Source organism: Ursus arctos, unplaced genomic scaffold (assembly GCF_023065955.2).
Source record: "Ursus arctos isolate Adak ecotype North America unplaced genomic scaffold, UrsArc2.0 scaffold_34, whole genome shotgun sequence".
Lineage (NCBI taxonomy): Eukaryota > Metazoa > Chordata > Mammalia > Carnivora > Ursidae > Ursus > Ursus arctos.
This window is the reverse complement of record NW_026623030.1, coordinates 2,707,415-2,729,216: the sequence shown is the minus strand read 5'-3', so window position 1 is coordinate 2,729,216 and position 21,802 is coordinate 2,707,415. Positions and strand designations below refer to the sequence as shown.

The following is a 21,802-nucleotide window of genomic DNA, read 5'->3' as shown; positions in this document are numbered from 1 at the left end:
CCTCAGCCTCCCTGGAAATAATACCCCACACGTGGTGAATGCCTCCTAGAGATGGGGCTTAAATGAGCTTGGCCTTTCTGGGTTAAAGGAGTTCATCTATATTAAAATATAAGTATGCAGATGAGCTATGCCTTACTCTAAATTGTGATATGAGAACTTCTCGCATAAAAAGAAAAAGAATTACAGAAAGAATCGGAAAATAAAATCCAACACTTTGCTGTTTATAAGTTATACAGCAAAATATATACACAAATTTTAAAAACAAAATGCTGAGTGAAATCAACTCTCATGCAGGTGCAAACTGAAAAAAGCAAGGGGCTTCAATTATGGTTTCTGGAAAAGAAAAATCGAAGCTAGGAGCATTAAAAGAGACAAAGAGGGCACTAAAAGGCACAGTTTTTCAATATATTACTATTAAATATATATGCTCCAAATATCCTGGTACTTACTTAGTGATACCCTGCCTATTTCTCAAAAAGGATTTGAAAAAACACATCTAGGGGCGCCTGGGTGGCATAGTCGTTAAGCGTCTGCCTTCGGCTCAGGGTGTGATCCCGGCGTTATGGGATCGAGCCCCACATCAGGCTCCTCCGCTGGGAGCCTGCTTCTTCCTCTCCCACTCCCCCTGCTTGTGTTCCCTCTCTCGCTGGCTGTCTGTCTCTGTCAAATAAATAAATAAAATCCTAGAAAAAAAAGAAAGAAAAAAGAAAAAACACATCTAACATTGCAACAGTGAACATAAAATAGAAACAAATTTAAGTGAAACAAAAATAACATAAAGTAAAAAACACAAAATCAGACCATGATTTGATCATGTGAGTGAGTGTTCTTAACTATTGTGGGGCTCACAGAGCCTTTCCAAAATGTGGTGAATGCTACAGGTCCCCCCCCCCAAGCCCCGAACAATTCATTCACGTACATAGCCACCCAGCTTTTTCCATCCCTCTTGCCGCCTCTAAAATAGACCTGTGCACTCATGGACTCCTAGGCAGTCTGCAGACACCAGGTTAAGAACTGTAAAGTAAACAACAGAGAAAGTATGAATTTGAATAAAGCAATTTAAAAACAAGTTTAACAAATAGAACCGATGGAGTACAAACCCATTTTTTGAGAGTACACAAATGCTTTATAAAAACTGATCATATCTTCAGGCCCAGAGTAGTTCTATGGACACTGAGAAATGTTGACACCACAGCACAGTAAGAAAGAACAGCAATGACCTATGCATTCATCACTTGGAAATAGAGAAAAAAGAATAACACTTGGGCCGAAAGGAAATTCCTCATACGATAACAAAAACTCACACGTGTCAAACTGACAAGAGTGCAGAAAAAGCTCTAAAGAAAAAAGCCCTAGACCAAAGTACCTGCATTTACTAGAAACAATAAAATAGGATTAGCTATACCTAAATAATTTCAGAAGTGTAAGATAGGAAGTAAAAAATTAAAAAGGGCAGACAGAATACATACACTTCGACGAAACCATTCGATTAGTCAACAAAACCAAGAGTTGAAGCTTTACAACACTCAACATCTGCCATAGAAGGAAAAAAATGTAAGACAGACAAAAATGACAACTAAATCCAAGGACGATTACAATATTATCAGGATGTTCTCCTGTAATATTACACTGTTCAAGAACCTAAATAAATCGAAGGATTTAAAAATACATAAAACAGTGAAGGAATGCGAACAGAAGGGACTAGGTTCTGCTCACACTTTGAAAAGTACCTGGTCCTACCACGGTTATGTGAGAATCTGTGAGAATCACCTGGGGAGCTTCTAGAAAGGGGGTCTCAATCCCCATGTTACATAAATTGTCGAGAGGAAGGAAGACGTGGGGGTGATGAGGAGGAGGAGAAAGTGCATATTCCCAAATGCAAGAAGAGCATAAAGTGAGCTAAGGGACGCTGGGAGAGCAGGGAGCGTCTGGGCAGGGTGGCGTGAACTCCCTGTGGTCTGTTCAGAAGGAGCAAACCAGACTGGCTGAAATGGGGGCTTATGTGCAGAAAAGCCCCTGAGGGTTGGTTTTAAGGAGAGTGGTGGCATGTGCAAAAAGATGCTTTAAGAAAATCAGTTTGGCTGGGGTGTGCAGAAGCACACGGAGAGAGACATCAAAGGTAGGAAACCGATGACTGACGGATAAGGACAGGCCTGGCCCGGGGAAGCCCAATGGGGGGTACCGAGGAGGTAGATCTTGGGGAGGGAGCTGCTGTCCCACTGCCGAGCAGGGGTCTCAATTCTCTCTGCACTCTTAGTAGTGGCTGAAGACCCTCAGTGCAGGCCACCTGCAGACAATGCCCGGGGCCAGCCAGTCAGGCCAGTCTAGCCGGTGGTACGGTAGGTTCTAGGAGACCCTGGTGCTGGCTCAAGGTTTCACACGTTCAAGCCACAGAGAGGAGCTGGATGGGAGCAGCTGCTGTCCTCATGGCTGGGACTCCCACTGTGATCCCCCCAGTTGGAGACCTGGCCTTTTAAAATCTCAGCCTGCCAAGCTCCACTTACTAAGTAACAATTACTTGTCCATTTTTATTCATCAAAATGATACATGACCCCAAGCTGAGCTTCTGATTAGCTGAAATAGCCAGGATTACCACGATGGGGGTCATGGGATTCCAGCCATAAATTTTTGGAAAACTTCAGAATTGCTCAGACTGCCCCTGAGGAGCCTGGGGAAAGGCAGTACCAAAGAGATCCCCGTGGCCACACGAAGGCCTGAGGACCTGGGACAAAGACCTCTCAACCAGCCAGGAACGACACTGCCTCAGCCCATTCCTGGCGGATGGGAGGCATGGGGACCGAGACAGATCGGGCGCCTTCAAACTCTGCTCACGACAAGCAGGCCTGACATTTGGGGGTGCCGGGGTTGCTAGATGCCTAGCATAGGGCTCACACCCTGGCTACGTACTGGAACGTACGTAGGGGAGCTTTAAAAACACACCACTGGCTGAGCTCCACCTCTGGGGATACCGACTGAATTGGTCCAGGCAGGCAACAGGCTATGGTACTGTATGAACATCGAGGATGTGGCCACACAGACCACACTGCTGCTGGGAGATGTTCGGGATGGCATCCAGAGAGGGGCCCTGTCTGGTAGGTGGCCCCATAGGGCATCCACAGCCCAGGGTGCAGGCTGGAAGAAGTGAAGGAAAGCCTAATCCCAGGTTCAGTGACAGCATGGGCTGCAGGACCTGCCATCGGGGGAACCAGCAGGACGCCTCTCTGGCCTTTAGGAAATAGATCTCTGGGTGGGGCAAGGGTCCTTCTGGTCTCTGTCCTCAACTGCCAGTTGCCAAAGCCCTTCATGGGTGCTTTCATTCTGAACAGCAGTCGGCCAGGTCCCAATATCCCCATCGCACAGACAGGAAAAAAGAGCCTTGGAGCTTCCTCAAGGTCACACAGGTAGGAGGAGCAGAACTGGGATCTGAACTGGGACCTCTGACTGAATCGCCTTGCTTCCTTCGTTCCCCCAGCACTGGAGGGCAGAGAGGTGGCTGCAGAGCCACCAGACGAGAAACAGACCCTGCTGCTGACCAAGGCACGCTGTGGTCTTGGGAGCCCTAGGTCGTGTGGAGGGGTTAAAACTGGAGGGCACTAATGCCTTATGCCAGGCTAAGTCAAAGCCAGGGTCAAATGTCCTCTGGCCTACAGGACCAAACCTCTACCGTCCTGTGAAAGAGCCATCTGCCAGAAACCTCCCTTACTCTAATCCAGAACAGGGATTAAGAGACCACACCACCCTCTTCCCCAACCCCAGAATGAATCCTTCCAGACCTTCCCTTTCTTCTGTAACCTGTTTTGGTTGTCCCCACCAATGCCCAAGCCAGGTAGAAGATTCCATTTTGCCATTAACGTATCTACTTTCAGATTCATTTTTCTTTAGCGGATTTGGACTGTGAGCACAGTTCTGTCTTCTAAAAGTGCCAGACTGCAGCTGATGTTAAAGAGTTCATCTGACATTTTTGTGCATTTAACTCAACTTTCTCTCTCTGGTGTTTATTCTTCTGGATTTTGACAAAGGCGAAAAGAGGGCAAAACTCAATCTCACAGGCTTGGGAGTCAAACGTGAACGACTGAAGGCCCGCTCTCTCTTTGGCTGCACCTCTGTTTCAGCGGCCTTCCCATCACTCCACCCTCCCTTCCACTCAATAAACCTGCTGCGTGTGAAGCGCCCGGGGCCGGGGGGCGGGGGGGCGCTGGCTGCTAGCATGGGGGGCCAGAAGCGCTGGGGGTGGCATGTTTCCATTCAGCCCTGGGATCAGGGAGGTGGACGGGGTCTTACAGACAAGGTGATGGGGTGTGGGCTCCGTCTGGGAAAGGATTGCAAGCTTTGGTGTGAGCTCCTCCTTCTAGAGCTTCTCCCCAGCATGGATTTTCTGATGCCGAATAAGGTGTGAGCTTCCCCTGAAGGACTTGCCACATTTGTTACACTCATAGGGCTTCTCTCTGGTGTGGGTTTTATAGTGCTCAATAAGGGCTGACCTGTGCCGGAAGGCTTTGCCACACTCGTTGCACGCATAGGGTTTCTTCCCGGTGTGGATTCTCTGGTGCTGAATCAGGGCAGAACTGTGGCAGAAGGCCTTCCCGCACTGGCCGCACTCATAGGGCTTCTCCCCAGTGTGGATGCGCTGGTGCTCGATGAGGGAGGAGCTCTGGCTGAAGGCTTTCCCACACTTATGGCATTTGTAGGGTTTTTCGCCAGTGTGGGTCTTACGGTGTTCAATGAGGTTGGAGCTCTGGCTGAAGGCCTTCCCACACTCTTCACATTTGTAAGGTTTCTTCCCGGTGTGAATCCTCTGGTGCCGAATGAGGTGGGACCTGTGACAAAAGGCTTTCCCACAGAGATCGCATTCGTGAGGTTTCTTCAAGGTGTGGATTTTCCGATGCTGGCTCAGGCCAGAGCTCTGGTTGAAGGATTTCCCACATTCCTTACACTGATAAGGTTTCTCTCCTGTATGGATTCTCTCGTGTTTTCTGAGACTTGAGCTCCGGCTGAAATCTTTCCCACATTCCCTACACTCATACGGTCTCTTCCCAGTGTGGGTTTTCTGGTGTTGCGTGAGGGCTGAGCTCTGGCGAAAGGCTTTTCCACATTCTCGGCACTCATAGGGCTTCTCCCCGGTGTGGATTATCTGATGTCTGAGAAGGTGTGAGCTCTGGCTGAAGGCCTTCCCACACTCACAGCACTCATAGGGCTTCTCCCCAGTGTGAATCACCAGGTGCCTGAGAAGGTGTGAGCTCTGGCTGAAAGCCTTCCCGCATTCCCGACACGCATAGGGTTTTGCAGGTGGTACAGTTCTGTGAGGTTCGTTAGGTCCTGAGTGCGCCCTGCTTGCCTTCTCACAGTTGTGTTTATTGGGTTCCTCTCCACTGTGGATTATCTGACACATACTAAGGTCTGATTTCTGGAAGAAGGTTGGGCTGAAGATTTCATCATCCTGGGCTCTGTTTACTGGGGGGGTACTCTGATGCTGAACAGGGCTTGAGCACAGACTGAAATTGCCCTCATAATCGTCATGTTCCTCGTCTTGCTCCCCGAGAGGGATCTCCTTATAAATAACAGCCATTTGTTCTAAACCTCTTTCCCGAAGAAAAGGGTCTCCCAGGTCCTCCTCTGGGAAGAGGTCTTGCTGCATCTCTAAGCCATCCTCAAACACAAAGGTCTCACCAAACTTGGCTGCTGGGGGAACCTCCATTGTGAATCTAGTATCACTCCCAAAGACTGTATTTCTTGAAAGATGGTCTTCTTAAGGACACACTTACTCTTCTCCCAATCTGAGAAGAAAACAAGGGATATCGTCAAGTCTGCAAATCAAGAACCTAGTACGTACCTCCTTCCTGTGCCAGAGTCTATCATGGACAAAACAAAACAAGTATAAGACACAAGCTTGCCCTTGAGATGATCCCCACTGAGTTAGAGACAAGTGTGATTTATCAGAAACAACTACAAAGAAGACAGAATCAAGTGCTACACCATGGGACCTAGAATCTAAAGACTGAAGATGTTCAGAAAGGTAGACGAGAGCAGGAAGTGGAGCCATAGTGGAAAAAGGGCAAGATTCTGGCTAATGGAAAGAGGGGGTTTTTGAGAAAGAGAGAGTGCAAACTTCCCTCCTTTACTAGCTTAGCTACACACCCTGAAGCCAGGTGCCCAAACCACAACCCTGGGAGTCAGCCTAGACCTTCTCCCTCTCTCACCCCAAACGTCTAGTCTGTCCATTTCCTGAGGCTTTATTAAGAGGTCTCTGCCTCTCTGTCAGTCCGCAGCTCAGGCCTCAGTGCAACTCCCCAGGATTACTTCAGTACTCACCTCCCAAATGACCACCTACCTCCAGCTTCTACTCCTCCCTCAGGTCTCTACATTGACACCAGCGTCAAATACCCCAAACACAGGCCTGACCATCTGTCTCAGGATCTGCGGCAGCCCAAATCCTTCACAAGGCCCTTCACACCAACCCTTCCAGCCCCATCTCCAGCCTCTCCTTCCACACACCCCTAGCTGCTGCTTCCTCCTCCTCACAGATGCCCCTCCCTTCTCAGACTGCCACTGACTCATCTCCCCAGACTCAGTCCTAATGTCCCCTTTTCTGCACCCTAAGACTGGTGATCTCAGGCACACCGAGTGACCTGCAGAGCTCGGTGCAAGAGTCCATCACAGCACTTACCACCCTGGATGGTAAACATCGGCTGTCAGGACTCCTGCCACCACTGCCGGAGTGCTCCCTGAGGGCAAGTACTGTGCTCCTTCATTGTGGAGCCCCCAGCCCCAGCACAACAGGACATTGGTTGCATACATACATGATTGAAATGGAGGAAAAGCCATTTGTTTTAGTGCTAGAACTGATGGCCACACTTTTTTGAGGGGAGGGCAGCACAGAACTCTTTATTCAAATAAATGGTCTGAGATACAAATAAATAAAACACAAAAACAGAGCTGCTCCAGTTGATGAGGGTTGTTTTCATAGGGACAAGGACAGACCCTAGAACACCCTCTATCCCACTGTGGTGGCCTCCGAGGGACGCCATTCAGAAATTGCTGTGCAAGCTGAAGGGAAACCCCAGGTACCATGATAATGATAACAGCTGTTTATTGAGCATCTACTATGTGCTAGGCACTACCAGACCTTCTATAAGCACATTTGCATTTAATCCTCACAATTCTAGACAAAGGTACTATTAGCAGTACACTGAAGCGTAGACAGTTAAGCAGCTCAAAAAACACTAAATTAATCAGTATAGTCACGATGGAACTCATTCCTATTTGGAAACAGTTTTTTTTTTTTTTAACGAATTATCAGGTGGTAAAAAAGCCAGGTGTGAAAAGAAGCACAGAACTGGAGTATTCTCAAAAATTCTTTGACCAGGGCGCCTCATGGGGCACCTGGGTGGCTCAGTAGTTAAGCACCTGCCTTCGGCTCAGGTCATGATCCCAGCATTCTGGGATTGAGCCCCAGATCAGGCTCCCTGCTCAGCGGGAAGCCTGCTTCTCCCTCTCCCACTCCCCCTGCTTGTGTTCCCTCTCTCGCTGCCTCTCTCTCTGTCAAATAAATAAATAAAATTTAAAAAAAAAAATTCTTTGACCACTTATCTCCCCTTCCCCTCCTCTTCAGCAACCATAATCACCAGTCCTTCAGGTTCTCTAGATTCATCTCATCAGGTCTAACAACCCACCAATTTCGCCCTGGTTCTCCTCTTCTAGCCCACCCTTCCCCGTCTAGCTTAGACTGTATCATGGATCGAACTACAGACTCTGGCCAGCATCATGTTCCTCACCTCCCGCCCTGCTCCAACCAGCTGCCAAATACCAACGTTCTCCGTCAGTTCCTCCTAAGATGCTAAATATTGCCAAAGAAAATCATAGGACTGGGTACTGCACCGAGACAAATTTCAAGTTTCCAATTTCGGCTGGGACTTCAGCATCTTCAGCTCTTGTATCCAGTGACCTCCTTATGGCCAATCCCTCTCTTCTCAGACCTCACTTTCCCACCCCTTTGGCAGTGCTCACCAATAGCTCCCTTCTCAAAACCCTTCATTTGAGGAGTTGCAAATTGGCAGCCTGGGGATCCTGCCGCAGACACGTTTTCTTTGGCTCGAAAAGAGTTGGAACTTTTTCTTTTTGTTGGACTTAGTTGCCAATACTGGAAACTCTGTAGGTTTCAGGCTTTCTCTTGAAAACCTCAAAGATGTGATAATACGGGTCAATCCCTTCATTAAACCCACCTTGCCTACCTGAACGCCTCAAGGTTTTGAGCCCCCCTTCCCACCTCCTGCTTTATTCCCTTCATTTCTGAAAGTTCTTCCCTCCCCAGTTTTCACGCTCTCTGGTCTCTTTTTCTTGGTATCTGTAATTGCAACTCTTCCTCCACCCACCTGTTAAATCCTGTTGCTTCCAAGGTTCCCTCCTTAGGGGTTTTCCATTCCCTCTACGGACCACCTACATGGTGAAGTCTCCACTCTGTTTAGAAAGTTGGCAATTCTTTATCTGTCCTCAACAATGTTTTAAATATTTTTGGACCGAAGATCCAAAGGTCTGGAACCCCATCTTCCCGCCTCTCTCGGGGCCTTCCTCGGCTCCTCCTGCATCCGTCACCCTATGCTTGGGGAGCCCTCAGGGCCTGGGCTCCCGGGAGACCCCCGGTCCGGTCAGGGTTTCCTCGCTGGAGGCCCGCGAGCGGCTGCGGACACGCACACGCCGCCCAAGCGGCGACGGGGGCGCCCCGACATGCTGCCCACCGAAGGGGGACTCCCACACCCGGGGCCACCGGAGAGACAGGTGGTCACACTGGCTGACGCGGAGCCACTCACCTGGGCCGGGGCGGGGCCGCTCACCTGGGCCGGGGCGGGGCCGCGGGCGGGCGGGGCGGGGCCGCACCTTAGCTGCTCCAACCCGCGGCCGACCCGGCCTCGCTCCGCGGCGGCTGCTGACGCGGAGCCCGCGGCGGCCCGAGCGCCCGGAGCCCCGCCCCCCCGCCCGCAGGCACTTCCGGGACCGCTCTAGGCCGCATGGAGGTCCCGGCGTCTCGGTGCTCCTGCGGCGTTTGGTGTCCGTGCGCGGAGGCGCTCCGGTTCGGGGCCCTAGGACGGGGACTGGTTCCCGCGGTTCCCAAAGCGTATCCTGGTCTTGGGGAAACAGCTGGTCGGCCGTTGGCGGGAGCGCAGAAGAGGCAACTGGGGCCGGGAAGGGCGGGCGGGCCTAGAGCCGCAGGCAGGCGGCCGAGTTCCCGCTGCACTTGCCCTTTGGGTGGGGGCAAGCCAGAGGCCGAGCGGGTGGCTGGGATCTTCTGGAGAAGGGAAGGGGTTCCCAGAGCTGTGGAGCGCGTCACCCCGCACAGGCCCAGGGGTCCTGCATGATTCACCCTTGCTGGGTAGCCTTATCCTGCCTGCCGTGCTGGTATCAGCAGAGACTGAGATGGGAAGGGACTGGGAGTGTAGGCTGGACCCTGGAGACCCCAACTCCAGTGCATGTGAGGGATGACCTCCAGACATAAGGCACCTCTTAGGGGAACCGGGAGGGAAGAAGAGTGTGTTCTTGAACCGCCCCCCCCCACATGCCCTCCTCCCACCCTTACCCCCACACGCTCAGCTCTGCTTCTAATAAGGATTGCTCCTCCACCCAGTGCTTCCTACTCGGCCAGTTGCTCAGGTATAGCCTTCCCTGCCTCTGGGAGAACCGGTGGGGGAGGGGGGCACTGCCCTATTACTGGGGACCAGTAGAACACACATTCCGAACAGGAGAGATGCTGCCCACCGGCAATCAGCACCCTCCGCCCCAGCCCTGGGGTGCCTCTGAGTGCCCCCACCCCACATACATACTCACACCTGCCTCCCTGCCCCATCAAGGAGTAAGCAGGGGCTCCCCTCGGCCCCCAAGCTAGCAGCCTGGGCTCCGTGTGGACCCAGTCCAGTCACCCCTTGAGCGTTGAACCACAAGCAGCCATGCAGAGCTAGGAGCAGCAAGAGCTGGTTCGTTTTTCTCTTCCTCCAGCTCCTCAGGTCACAGGAAGCCCAGGCCACCAGTCTGAGCCCCCTGGGGGCCAGTGGAGAGGCTGGGCCCCTCCCCAAGGGTCTCAGGTGCTTCCTCTTCTGTAACAATCCCCGGAATCCCTACCCCCACACTCCCAACCACTTTTTCAGCAGGCATTTCATGGCCCTCAGAATAGTTCTTATTCACATGTTTGATATTATTTTTTTACATGTTTAATATTATTAACCCATTTTACAGAGGAGAAAAATTAAGGTTTGGAGAAAGAGGGGGGCCCAAGGTCAGAGTGCGGAAATGAGAGGCAGACGAGAGGCACTCATCCCACACTCCACCCTTAGGATGTGTAACCCACAGAGCAGTAATAATCTGCATCGTCTTCAGGCTGCACAGGGCTGATGGTCAGGATGCAGGCATTGTGGGCGGCGTCTGTGGCTGCGGAGAAGCGTTCAGGGATGTCAGGGGGCCTGTGGTAGTCGTCCTCTGAGCGGTAGTAGAGGAGGTATCGGGGGGCACTGCCTGCCCGTTGCTGATACCAAGATACGCCGTACTCTCCGACAGTGGCATGGCGGGGGCTGAGCATGCAGGACAGTTGGGCCACTTGGCCTGGGAAGACCAGCAGTGCTTCCGGCTGGGCCAAGCCTGGCTGAGAGACTGAGAGAGAGAGAAACCCATGGGCTCCTTTCTTCCTGTCCCCACCCCACAAAGGCTTGGTCAGACTCCAAGGAGACCCCGACTCCCGAAAGGCTCATAGCCCAGTGCTATCGAATTGAGATGGATGGGGCACAAAGTTGGCGACCCTTAAGTCTTCATTTGTGCTATGTTCCCGAGAATCTGTGTTCAGCTGAGCACCTCGAGTTCAGAGTATGGGACTGGTGGCCTCTGGGCCCTTCTCTTCCCACCCCCATTCCTTACCCCTCAGTCACACTGGCTCTTCCAGACTCCGGCTACCACCACCAGGAAGCCACCTGGGCTGTCCCACACATCAGCTCAACCTCAGACAAATGGCTGCTGGGAATCTTCTCAAGGATAGTTTGTCCCTGAGGCCCTTGGGGTAACTTCCCATGTGAAAAACTAAAAAGGTGACCGACCACTTCTAATCTCTTCTGAGACCCCAAAGAATCAGAATCTGAAGGGATCCCAACAATCTGGTCATTCGCAAATGGGGAAACTGAGGCCCACACAGAGAAATGACTTGCCCCAGGTCTAGGGCAGAGCCACCTGTCGCCAGTTCTCCCCGCCACCTTAATGCCCCTCCTAGAACCCTCCCACTGCCCACATTGATTGGCTTCCATGCAGGGGCCTTCTGGAGCCATTGCCATTCCCCACCCCGCCCCAGGTGAGCCAGGCCTAGGAGGAGCTCACCAGACAGAAGGGCCCCAGTCAGAAGGAGGGCCAGATGCCAGCAGGCCATGGTCAGAGGCAGGGAGGCAGACAGGAGTCGTTCTGTTGGGAGTGCTCCAGGTGCTTCAGAGCACAGGCAGGGGAAGCCCCTGGACCATGACAAGGCATGCAAATCAGCCCATTGACTGGGGGTGGAGGCATGGGGGTATAGTGGCTGGGGCCCAACAGCCGGGCCCTATCTTCCCAAATGTTGGGGTCCTGGGCCCACAGGGCCTTCTGAGAACAGGAGCCCCCTAATCCACACATGCACATGCAGTTGTAGCAGGTAGATGCTTTTTTATTGAGGTGTAACTCACACAAGGTAAGATGCACAGATTTCAAGTGTATGGCTTGATGATTTTATTTATATGGAGATAAATATATATATCACCACCCCCGCAACCTCTACTCAGATGACGATTTAGAATGTTTCCATCTCCCCAGAAGCCTCCGTCATGTGCCCTCCCCATCAGTAACAGGCTCTCTAACCCCAAAGGTAACCATCATTCTGACTTCAATCACGTAGATCGATTTTGCTTGCTCTACAACACCAACTCTAAGCGGAATGATAGTGTGTTTCTTTTGTTCCTGCTGCTTTTGTTCAACATTGTGAGTCACCCATATGTGTGCAGCAGTGTCTAATTCTTATAACTGCGTGTGGATAAACCACAGCGTATCCACAGCTTCTCCATTCTCCTGTTCATAGACATTTGGGGGGCGCCTGGGTGGCTCAGTCGTTAAGCGTCTGCCTTCGGCTCAGGGCGTGATCCCGGCGTTATGGGATCGAGCCTCACATCAGGCTCCTCTGCTGGAAGCCTGCTTCTTCCTCTCCCACTCCCCCTGCTTGTGTTCCCTCTCTCGCTGGCTGTCTCTCTCTCTGTCAAATAAATAAATAAAATCTTTAAAAATAAAATAAAATAAAATAAATAGACATTTGGGTGCTTTCCAGTCTTCAACCATTACAAATAAAACTGCTGTGAACATCCCTGTCAGTGTCTTTCGTGCACCTGTGTTCTCATTTCTTCTGGTAGACACCCAGGAGGGAGTTGCTGGGCAGAGGAAAAATGTACATTTAGCTTTAGTAGATATTACCAGTGTTCCCAGCACGGTTGTACCAATCTGCACTGCCACCGGCGGGTAGGAGAGGTCCAGAGACATCCTCGCCAGCCCTTGACATAGTCAGTCCCTTTAATTTGCCAGACAGAGGGGAGATGACTTCCCAATTTGGGGTTCAAACTTGAATCTCAGATCCTCCTCTTCTTAACTACATGACTCCAGCCGAGATCCTTCCCCTCTCTGGAAAATGAAGATGAGCATAGTGCCAGCCCAAGGGGTGTGAAAAAGCAGATGGGATTTATTTGCTCAGTGCCAGGCACAGGGCATGTATTAATCATGCCTTGCATTTTCTGTATTCTGATGCTTTGAAATCTGGTGCCCTGCTGACCTTGGAGGGACTGACCCTGCCAGGGCTAGCCAGTTCCTAGAGTTAGCAAATAACTCACCTGAGCGGGTACTTATCAAATGCAAACCAATCCAGAGCCCACACCCCCAACTACCTCCTCTGTGGCTCTCACACTCTGGGCCACTGTCCTCCTCCCTTAGTCACCCAGGGCCAGGTACCTGACAACCAGGGACAGCCCCTATGCCCCAGAGCCCTAAAATTATTCAAACTAGCCTGTCCAGCACCTGCTTACTCTGCCTCACCTGTTCTTCCCCTTAGAAACCAAAAGGCTCCCTCTCGCCCTCTGCCTGCTGACCTACTGGGTGCTTCCCCACGTGTCCCTCTGTGGTGCGGCATGCCCCATTCTCTAGAGATGTGCTGGGAACAAACTATCTTCTCAATGGCCATCTCCTGGTCTGCTGGCCTTAGCATACCTAAATAATAAAAGCAATTAAAACAGTCCATTCTCATTAACTCAAAGCCTTGAAAGCTCCCTTGGGGGAGGTTATAAAGGCCCCCTCCAGTGGGTCCCATTTCATTTCTAACATCTCCTTAGGGCATCCCCAAGACACTCAAGATCAAAGACGCCCTTTTTTTTTTAACATTTTTTTTCAGGATTTTATTTATTTGAGACAGAGAGAGAGAGCGAGAGCATGAGAGGGGGGGAGAGGGAGAAGCAGACTCCCAGCTGAGCCAGGAGCCCGATGTGGGGCTTGATCCCAGGATGCTGGGAATGATCCGAAAGCAGATGCTTAACCATCTGAGCCACCTGGGCACCCCTCAAAGACTCCTTCATGGCAGCACTGAAAATGAACACTTGGGACAACAGTGATGATTGTTGGAGCTGAGGCTCCAGGGCTTGGCATGGGCATTATTCTGGAATTTGGTTGCAGCCCCTCCTGAGCTGTGTTCTGCAGGACACAGGTCCCCAGTGACAGTGGTGTCCTGGGAAGGAAGCGTCCTGTGCTTAAATAAATGTGGGAAACACTACTTGCTCGCACAGTGTTGATTCTGAGCACTTGCTGCATACTAAGCACCAAGGTAGCATTTTAAAGTGTCACCACGTTTAAGGGGCGCCTGGCTGGCTCAGTCGGTAGAACACGCAACTCTTAATCTCAGGGTTCAAACCCCACACACACCAGGTGTGGAGTCTACTTAAAAAGAAATAAATGAAGTGTTAACCACGTTTAATCCTCACAAGGACTCTGCTGAGCCGTGTTCTTACCCCCCCCCCCTTGCTACAGGTGGAAGGACTGAGCTGAGTGCTTATCCACAGACAGAGTAGTGCTGGGTGAGCTGAGTGGAGGATCCAGTGCTTCTCCTAAATCAGTGTGGCCCAGAGGGCAAGACAAATAGCCTTATCACCATGGGGGGGGGGGGGGGGAGCGGCGTGCATTTCTACAACCTTGGGGGAAAGGGAGCTGGCAAAGGTCAGGAGCCTGCTCCAGACACCTACCAGGGTGGAGAGGGAGTAGGAGACAGAACTGGAGAGATGGGGGAGGGGGAGAGGGGGAGGAAGGAAAGAAGATGATGGAGAGAGAGAAAGGGAGAAAGAAAGTCAAAGGGTGGGCATGGATGGAGAGGCAGAGAAACTGCCAATGTCTATACTGGCTTTATTCATAACTGCAAAAAACTGGGAACAATTCCAACAGCAGCAGGTGAATGCATCAAAAACTGGCACCTCTGGACGATGGGACCCTCCTTGGCAGTAAGAAGGAATGAGCTATTGAGCGACTCTCCCGCTCAGTGAGAGAAACCGGACTCAAAAGGATCCATGCTGTATGATTCCCTTTATACAATTCTGGAAAAGGCAGGGGCAGAACACAGAGCCGTGATGGCCAGGGGCTGGTATCGACTACAAAGGGGCATAAAGGAATTCTGGGGGGTGAGGGAAATCACCTGCCTCCCGACTGTGGTGGTAGTTTATGAAATTTGTCAAAACTTGAAAACACAAAAAAGGGTGAATTTTACTGTATGTAAATCATACCTCAATAAACTTGACCAAACAAGGAGAAAAACAAGGACAGGAGGAGAAGGGAGGCTGGAGGTGAGGAGGAAGGCAAAGAGGGAGAGGAAAGACAGTGAGCACAGGGAAAAGGGCCTTGAGAAGGTAGGGAACTGCAAAGGTGGTGAGGATCCCCTGCTTCCGCCACAGCCACAGCCCTACCAACTCGTGCTCGTAGTGGGGGTTTTCCCAGGGCAGGGGCCTGATCCAGGAATCCCCCCCTTTTCAGCTTGGGAGTGCTGTCTCTACTGGTGGGGGGATGTGGACTCGGGCCTTCCCTGGACCACAAGGCTTTGAGCCCCCACTGTAGCCCTGCCTTAGGGAGTGCCCATACTCCCGCCCCAGATCCTGTTACCAGGATACTGCGGGGGAAGGCATTTCCTGCCTAGATGACTTGGCAGCTCCCACTGCCATGGAGACCAGCTTGGAAGCCAGGAGGGCCTCCGTCTCCTCGTCTCCTCGGGCTGCTCTGACCCAGCAGCCGGGAGGAAGAAGAAGCCAAAGGGACCCCTCTAGACTGGTGGAGCCCGGCCCCAACGGTAACCAAGCAAGGACCGAAGCCCAGATCCACCCACCCATCCCCATACACATTTCCTGGCAGCGCCATCCCTCCCCGAACAGATCTCTGCCCTAGATCCTTCCTTAGTTGGAAAGTCGGAGGTTCGGGGATCAAAGCCCCCACGTCTGTCTCCTCTCCCCTGCAGCCATGTTTATCAAAGTGATGTTTGGAGGTAAGTGGGGTCCCCTGTCCCTACACATGGGTAGGGGGATGGTACATTCAGAGGCCTGCTTCCTTCTGCCCTGGGGGAGATTGGGGAGGCAGTGTGGGGAAGGGGGATGCACTTGCATAAGAGGATGGGGGGGGGGGTTTAGAGAAACAGCTCTATGAAGAGGCAGCGAGAATGCCTGGATCCCTTGAGGGACAACCCAGATGGCTGGGTCCTGGGAAATCCCATGGGCTCCTCCAGAAAAGCACCCACGACATCACCATGGGGTGTGTTTTTAAGTCACACAATCTCTAACCTGGTCGGTGGTCCTCAAGCTGCAGGATACATCAAGCACCTAGAGCCCTGACTTCTGGTGGCAGGTGGGGCTGGGGTGGGAGGCTGGGGGTCTAGTGCTGGAGGTGAAGTCCTGTGCAGAGGCAGTGCTGGAGCGGGAGGGGGGCATCTGGTGCAGGAGGCAGGAGCTGTGTGCCCCCGTCACCGACATCTCAAAAGATGGATGGAGGAAGGTACAGTCTTAATCCTGGAGCCCTATTCCCTGCTCTGGTTAGAGAAGAGATGGAAGGGAGACCAGATGGTCCCAGATGGGGGAATCAGAGGGTCCTATTCAGTCACTTCTGCCCCACCCCTACAGCTGGCTGCTGGGAACTGGTGAACACCTGGTGCAGCCCCGTGACCCTCACAGCCCACTTGAGGAAGAGAGGGCAGGTGCCCCAAGATGGTGAGAGGGCAGGGCGGGGTACTAGGGAGGAGGGACCAAGGGCCCCCAGGCAGAGGTGCCAGCCTGCTTTGCCTCCCTGCCTTCCCAGCGATCATTGCCCTCCTGGCTGAGGATGGGCACTTGGTGAGTCTGGATGAGGGACTGGAGGAGGGGGCTTCCCAGGCCCCTTCCACGAGCAGCCCCCTGCTGCAGGAGCGTGGGACCTATGTCCTCGTGCAGATCATCAGTAAGTGGGGCCCAAGATTTCCCCCCAGAGTTATGCTGGAATGTGAGAGGGGGACAGCAGTCCAGAGACCACCCAAGGCCCTGGCCAGCCCCATTTTGGCCAGGACCTAGCCCTGACTCTTCCCATCCAATGCCTTGTTGGCTCCAGCCAGGACCAGCGAACAGGTCCAGAGGGAGAGGTGGGGGTGGAGACCAGCAGGCCAGTCAGGAATTGGTCTTCCTCCCTCCACAGAGGGGGAGGGTGGGGCCCCCACCCGCTATGAGTCCCTACTGGAGAACCTGGATGACCAGTATCCAGAGCTAGCAGGTGAGTGTCACGGTTGAGCCCCAGGGGGAGGGTGCACCTTCTCCCCAGCACCCACTGGTAGGGCTTCCTGGGCCTTCCAGAGGAGCTTCACTACCTGTCAGGCCTACACCCCATGAGTGATGGCCGGAAGAGGCGCACGAGCACTCGGCGTGGCCACCAGGAGCAAGGCCCCCTTTCAAGGCCACGAAGGATGGGCTCCCTGCCATCCAGGACCCGCTAGCTGGGGCCAGGAGCCAGCCAGGTAAGGAGGAGACATGGCCACCGGGGGGATGCTCACACCCAAAGTCCCAGGGGAACAAGCTTGTGTGCTGATATACCACAAACCCCACCCCCACACCCCGCGCACACACATACATACCTACAAGGTGGAACACACTGCACCGAGACACATCCCTGCCACTCCACTGAACTAGTACCCAAGGGCAGGAACGTCCTCAGTGCCCTGGAGATAGCGAATAGAGCCTGGCACACAATAGGTGCTCAATGCAAAGGTGATGAACTCAGTGAAGGGAGCACAGAGCATGTGACAGTGAGGTCCGCCTTGGGTTTGAAGGGCCTGCTTGTCTGTTCCAGCAGGTCCTGTGATCTGGCACATCAAGCCAAGTGGCTGAGCTGGACTCTCATCCAAGAGGGTTGGCTGTGACCTCTGCCATGTGTGATCGGGCCCAAACAGCAGCCCACGGGCATTCTTCTTGCAGAATCTGGACTTACTGAGAGTTGCATCAGCCAGAGGGTCAAGGTCGCAGACCTGATGTGAGGCCACCAAGGGCAGCCCCCAAGATGTGGGTGCAGAGAAAGGGATCCAGAGGCAGAGACAAGGAGGGTGAAGGGGGCAAGCATCCCTGAGAGCAGGAGACAACAATCAGCCACCTCCACGGATTCTAGTCCCCAGAGTCAGATGCCCTTGGGGTCCCTGCTACTGCCTCACTCCTATCTGGACTGTCCAAGGTCATCAGATTACAACAGGGCTCCTCCCCTGACCCCACCCTAGATGTCAGCTTAAGGTGAAGCAATTCCACCCCACAGACGGACATCCATCCATGCTCCTTGACTCCACCCCAGCAGACAGGCTAGTGAGAGGGCACACGGCAGGCTATGATCTAAAATAAACTCTTTTAATTGCACATTTGCGTCTCCGGTCATCTGTGGGGTGAGAAACCCCCTCCTCACTCCCAATCCCAGCTACGTGGGTACAATCTGACGTCATGGTCCGGCTGTCGATGAAGGGGTGCAGGTGGGTGCAGGGCTGGCTCATGGATCTGCACCAGTCCGCACCTGTCTCTTCAGGGCAGGGAGCTCAGACCTACAGAAGGAGGGGTGGCAGAGGCTGGTGGTCAGCCTGCAGGTGCAGGAAGAGGGACTATCCCTCCCACTCCTGCCTGGGTCAGGGGCTGCCCACTCACCATGGTTGTACTTGCACTGCTTCAGGGCCTCGCTGAAGCCCTCACACAGGGACAGGTCACTCTGAGTGGTGGAGCAGTCCAGAAACTGCCTGATCTCGTAGGCGCAGGGCCCCAACTGCAGGGGCTGGGGGCCAGTGTGTGTGGGAGCCTGGCATGTGGCACAGAGGCAGCAAAGTCAGCTCCAGGCTGGCACCCAGAAGTGGGCTCCAAAGCTAGGGGCTGCCGGCCCCTCCCCACACCCCCAGTCCAGGTGCCCCTGGGACCCGTGGCAGGCTGAGTGACTCGGGCCAGCCTGCCCTGTCTAGCCTCAGCTGCTCCATCAGCGAAAACAGAAAGAGCCCACAGCCCTGTCAAACCCACTCAGCTGATGCTAATGCCGGTATGGACAGCATTTTCCAATTGCTTCATAATGGGCTCGCTGAGCAGGTAGGGCCTAAGAGGTGGGAGAAGGCTCTAGAAAAGCAAGGTGATGTGCTTGTACTCTTGGGAGTATAAGCCCCACCCCCAAAAGTACAGCAGCTTCCAGCCTCATCCTCATGACCCTTGACCCTACCACTAAGCTGCATTTAGCTCAGGACTGGTGGGGTGCCCAGTAGGGGATAGGTGAGCAGGAACCGGGCTCAGAGTTGCTGGCTACCCCTTGCCCTTGGGATGCAGGGACTACAGGGCACAACCCGGGAACAGGGAGAGCAGGAACTCGAGTACTTCAACATTCCTCCCCTCCACTAGCGTTAGGTTACCTTGGGCCAGTCTCTGAAGCGCTAAAGGCTTTGGTTTCCCCATTTTTAAAGGGCTTTTGGTCCCTGGCCGTCTAGGGACCTTGGCCTCAGGGGCTAGGAGAGCCTGCCTGCGAGTGACAGGAGGCCAAAAGCAGAGTGAGGAATAAGGCCCTTCTTGGGAAAAGTCCTGGGCCTGAGGCAGCTCTGAACACGCACGCCAGGGCTCTTCTCGCTGGACATTCCAGCAGCTCCCTACTACGTGGCCCTTGTGAGAAGTCGGCCTCAGTTTCTCCTGAGCCCGCTGCTCACCTGCTGAGCGGCAGGCTGGGCGGGCTCTGAGCTCCCCCCGCTGAAGGCTCCGGTCAGGGCGCTACCCACGACATGTCCCACAGCCGAGCCCACGGCCACTCCAGCGGCCGTGGACGCCATCTGCGCCATCAAGCCGGGCTGGCCCGACGGGGCGGGGGCCGGTGCAGCGGCCGAGGGCGGCGGGTGCGCGGGCGGGTGAACAGTGCGGCTGCGCGGTGGGGAGGAAGTAGGGTTAATCCGGGCCGGACCCCTGAACTGGGGCCCCAGGGGCCTGCAGTTTCGGGACACGAACCCTGTTCTCCTTCCCCCTCCCCAGGGCGGGGGACCACCGTCTTAGACACGTGGTTGCGGCACCCCGCCCCTCCCCCCACCAAGATGGCGCAGCAGCCGCCAAGGTCAAGCTATCACGCCCTTGTGGGGGAGCGCCCGCGCTTCCCTAGCCCCCTCCCACCCGCCCCTGTCTCGCTCACACCTGGCTGGCCGCGCGGCCGCGCTTCGGCTCCCCCGGGGCATGGTGGTGGCGGAGAAACTCGGCCCAGCGCAGTCAGAGACGGCGACAGTGGCAGCGGTTCGGTCTCGGGGACAAACGCCGTACGGCTAAACACTGCCGGCGCAAGGGGGCGGGGCCTAGGGGACACGCCTCCAGACGGAGTCGCTGGGCTTGCGGCCGCGCTCACCTTTACGCGGGTCTCCGGCCCTGGCCCTTACGGGTTCACCTCGTCTCAGCGTCCTTCTTAGCTGGCAGTGTTACCCCGCGCCCTCCCTGTGCCTGGCCCGAGCTGTGTGGGCCCTGGGGACACAGTCCAGTCCTGCAAAGTGCCGAGGGCTTACGCCGAGGCGACGGGTCAAGTCCCTTCAAAAACCACCGCGGAGCGCAGGGAGGCGGGTTGGTTGCTGTCCGAGCGCCAGGGGAGAAATAGACAGGGAGGCGACCGGATGAAGCCAGCAAGGGAGGGGCACGAGGCGCTAGGCTAGGCTCTGATCCCCCTCCTACGGACTGAGTTTACCAACTACGACTTGGCCCCAGGGTCGCTGGCGTGGGGTGGAGTAGAGCTGGGAAGAAATACCCGGAGGAAGGCCCGGCGCGACCTGTCCCCAGAACGCCCGCCAGGGGGCGTCCCAAGCCTCTCTTAGACTCCATCCCGGCTCAAAAGCGCTGCAACCTTGGGAAGCCTTGCGCAGCACCCTCCTGGGGTGAGATGAACCCCACCCCCACCCCCGCCATGCGGCCCAGCACCTCGCCTGACACCCGACCCCGCAAAAGATGCAGCGCTGGACAGTGACAGCGTTTACAGGACGTAAAAGCAGCATGCCCCTTCCAAAGGTGCCCAGAGGTGTTTGCGCAGGTTTGAATCCTTTGGCCTCGCGGTTTTACCACTTTGGTTCCAGGCCAAGGGAAGGGCGGACGCGCGGATTTAGGACGCTTCCCAGCCCTTCAGGAACTTGAGGTTTATGTTTTTTTTCTGAGTGATTTCTTGATGACCATATTATTACCCTTGGGCTGGGAGGAGCTCTGATTTCTTTACCCTCCCCATCACTGTCCCGTGTGCGGGTGGTGGCCCTGTGGCACCGGGATTGTAGGGAGGATGAAATCACCCCAAGCAGAAGTGAGTCACTTTCAAGAAAAAGATTGGTAACACTTCAGGTCTGTCTTGTCTTTCTCTCCTGGCCCTCTAGGAGTCTCTGTGGGGCCTCCTGGAGAGGCTACCAGAACTCCCTGAACTGGGACCTGGAGGGAGAGGCTGAGTGGGTCAGATTGCCCTCCTCTCCCTATTCGACTCCTTCCCTTTTTCCGCCCAGGGTGCCCACAGGCTCACCTTGCAGCCTCTCAGGACCCTGCCTGGCAGGATGGGAGCCACTGCTGGCCTGGGCTCTACATTACCCATGATGGAGCAGATCGCCTTAGTGATGAGGCCCCAGGTCATGAGCGTGGAGGATGATCTTCCAGAATACGGACACCACCCTGTCCTTTGATTTTCACTTCCTCTCTCTCGGGTCGCAGGAGGCTGGCCCTTAGGGCCCCTGTGGAGCATGTTAGTCTCTTGGGCAGCCAGTGCCCCACTCAGACACTGTCCCCCCACCTGCCTCAGTCTGCTGATAGCACCCTCCCTCCCGACCCCTCCACTTGCCTGCTGATCTGGGAAAGCCTGATCTGGTCCCTTCCTCTTGAGCCCTCAGTTTTCCCATTTATAAATTGTCTGTAGTTCTAAGCTGGGAGGCTGGCCAGCCTCCTCCTTATGCCTCAGTTTCCCTTGGGACACATCCCTTGTCTCAGAGGGGCTATTGTGCCATCTTCCAGATCCACTAAGGCTGTAAGGGTTAGGAAAACTTGCCCATGGGAAGAAACACCTGTCATAGGCTAGCAGTAGGTCAGAGGTCAGGCCACCAGGAAGACCAGCTAGGGAAAGCCTTCCAAAGGTGGGGGTAGGGACCAGAAGGAGTGAAACCCAACCCCTCTCAGACTCCCCACAGCACAGTGGGGAAACTGAGGCCCGGAGTAGCACCAGCTGGCCTCGGTCACCCAGCACCAGGCCTCAGAGACCTCAGGCTCGGCCAGCCTCCGGGAAAGGCTGGGTCTCCGGTCCC

The 21,802-nt window shown here is 54.3% G+C and overlaps 4 protein-coding genes across 6 annotated transcripts; 1 reads left to right on the top strand and 3 right to left on the bottom strand.

The window, feature by feature from the left end:
* Window positions 1-200: 200 nt before the first annotated feature.
* Window positions 201-8,893, bottom strand: ZNF70 (zinc finger protein 70). 2 transcript variants are annotated; one of them, XR_006408392.3, is made up of 3 exons: window positions 8,805-8,893; window positions 1,470-5,774; window positions 201-1,014 (listed from the first exon to the last, which is right to left on the bottom strand). XR_006408392.3 is itself a non-coding variant. In XM_026487914.4 (2 exons), the coding sequence occupies exon 2, from the start codon at window positions 5,693-5,695 to the stop codon at window positions 4,349-4,351; it is 1,347 nt and encodes a 448-aa protein (XP_026343699.1). In that variant the 5' UTR covers window positions 5,696-5,774; window positions 8,805-8,893; the 3' UTR covers window positions 1,041-4,348. The 2 variants fall into 2 exon arrangements, 1 of the variants encoding a protein (XP_026343699.1); XM_026487914.4 differs by lacking the exon at window positions 201-1,014 and having other exon boundaries at window positions 1,041-5,774.
* A 1,303-nt stretch (window positions 8,894-10,196) lies between these two features.
* VPREB3 (V-set pre-B cell surrogate light chain 3) lies at window positions 10,197-19,963 on the bottom strand (the record flags this gene model as incomplete). The annotated part of the gene is made up of 2 exons (XM_057305711.1): window positions 10,197-10,632; window positions 19,894-19,963. Coding segments are annotated over 2 exons (387 nt in total), but the record flags the coding sequence as incomplete, so codon positions are not given.
* Window positions 15,187-17,909, top strand: CUNH22orf15 (chromosome unknown C22orf15 homolog). Of its 2 annotated transcripts, none has more exons than XM_057305801.1 (7): window positions 15,187-15,346; window positions 15,512-15,538; window positions 16,167-16,253; window positions 16,342-16,479; window positions 16,711-16,785; window positions 16,866-17,026; window positions 17,362-17,909. In XM_057305801.1, exons 1-6 carry the CDS (start codon window positions 15,220-15,222, stop codon window positions 17,003-17,005), a joined length of 594 nt encoding a protein of 197 aa, XP_057161784.1. In that variant the 5' UTR covers window positions 15,187-15,219; the 3' UTR covers window positions 17,006-17,026; window positions 17,362-17,909. The 2 variants fall into 2 exon arrangements, with proteins under 2 accessions (XP_057161784.1, XP_057161783.1); XM_057305800.1 differs by having other exon boundaries at window positions 17,359-17,909.
* CHCHD10 (coiled-coil-helix-coiled-coil-helix domain containing 10) lies at window positions 17,880-19,844 on the bottom strand. Its single transcript, XM_026487924.4, has 4 exons — window positions 19,689-19,844; window positions 19,217-19,424; window positions 18,189-18,336; window positions 17,880-18,088 (listed from the first exon to the last, which is right to left on the bottom strand). The coding sequence occupies exons 1-4, from the start codon at window positions 19,727-19,729 to the stop codon at window positions 18,069-18,071; spliced, it is 417 nt and encodes a 138-aa protein (XP_026343709.1). The 5' UTR covers window positions 19,730-19,844; the 3' UTR covers window positions 17,880-18,068.
* Window positions 19,964-21,802: the final 1,839 nt, after the last annotated feature.

Coding starts and splice junctions, on each gene's coding strand:
- ZNF70 (XM_026487914.4), bottom strand. CDS start 5,695: ATGGAGGTTCCCCCAGCAGCCAAGTTTGGTGAGACCTTTGTGTTTGAG.
- CHCHD10 (XM_026487924.4), bottom strand. CDS start 19,729: ATGCCCCGGGGGAGCCGAAGCGCGGCCGCGCGGCCAGCCAG. Junction 19,425..19,688: donor GCGGCCGCGCGGCCAGCCAG/GTGTGAGCGAGA, acceptor CCCACCGCGCAG/CCGCACTGTTCACCCGCCCG. Junction 18,337..19,216: donor CCCAGCCTGCCGCTCAGCAG/GTGAGCAGCGGG, acceptor GCCACATGCCAG/GCTCCCACACACACTGGCCC.
- CUNH22orf15 (XM_057305801.1), top strand. CDS start 15,220: ATGGAGACCAGCTTGGAAGCCAGGAGGGCCTCCGTCTCCTCGTCTCCT. Junction 15,539..16,166: donor TATCAAAGTGATGTTTGGAG/GTAAGTGGGGTC, acceptor CCACCCCTACAG/CTGGCTGCTGGGAACTGGTG. Junction 16,786..16,865: donor CCAGTATCCAGAGCTAGCAG/GTGAGTGTCACG, acceptor TGGGCCTTCCAG/AGGAGCTTCACTACCTGTCA.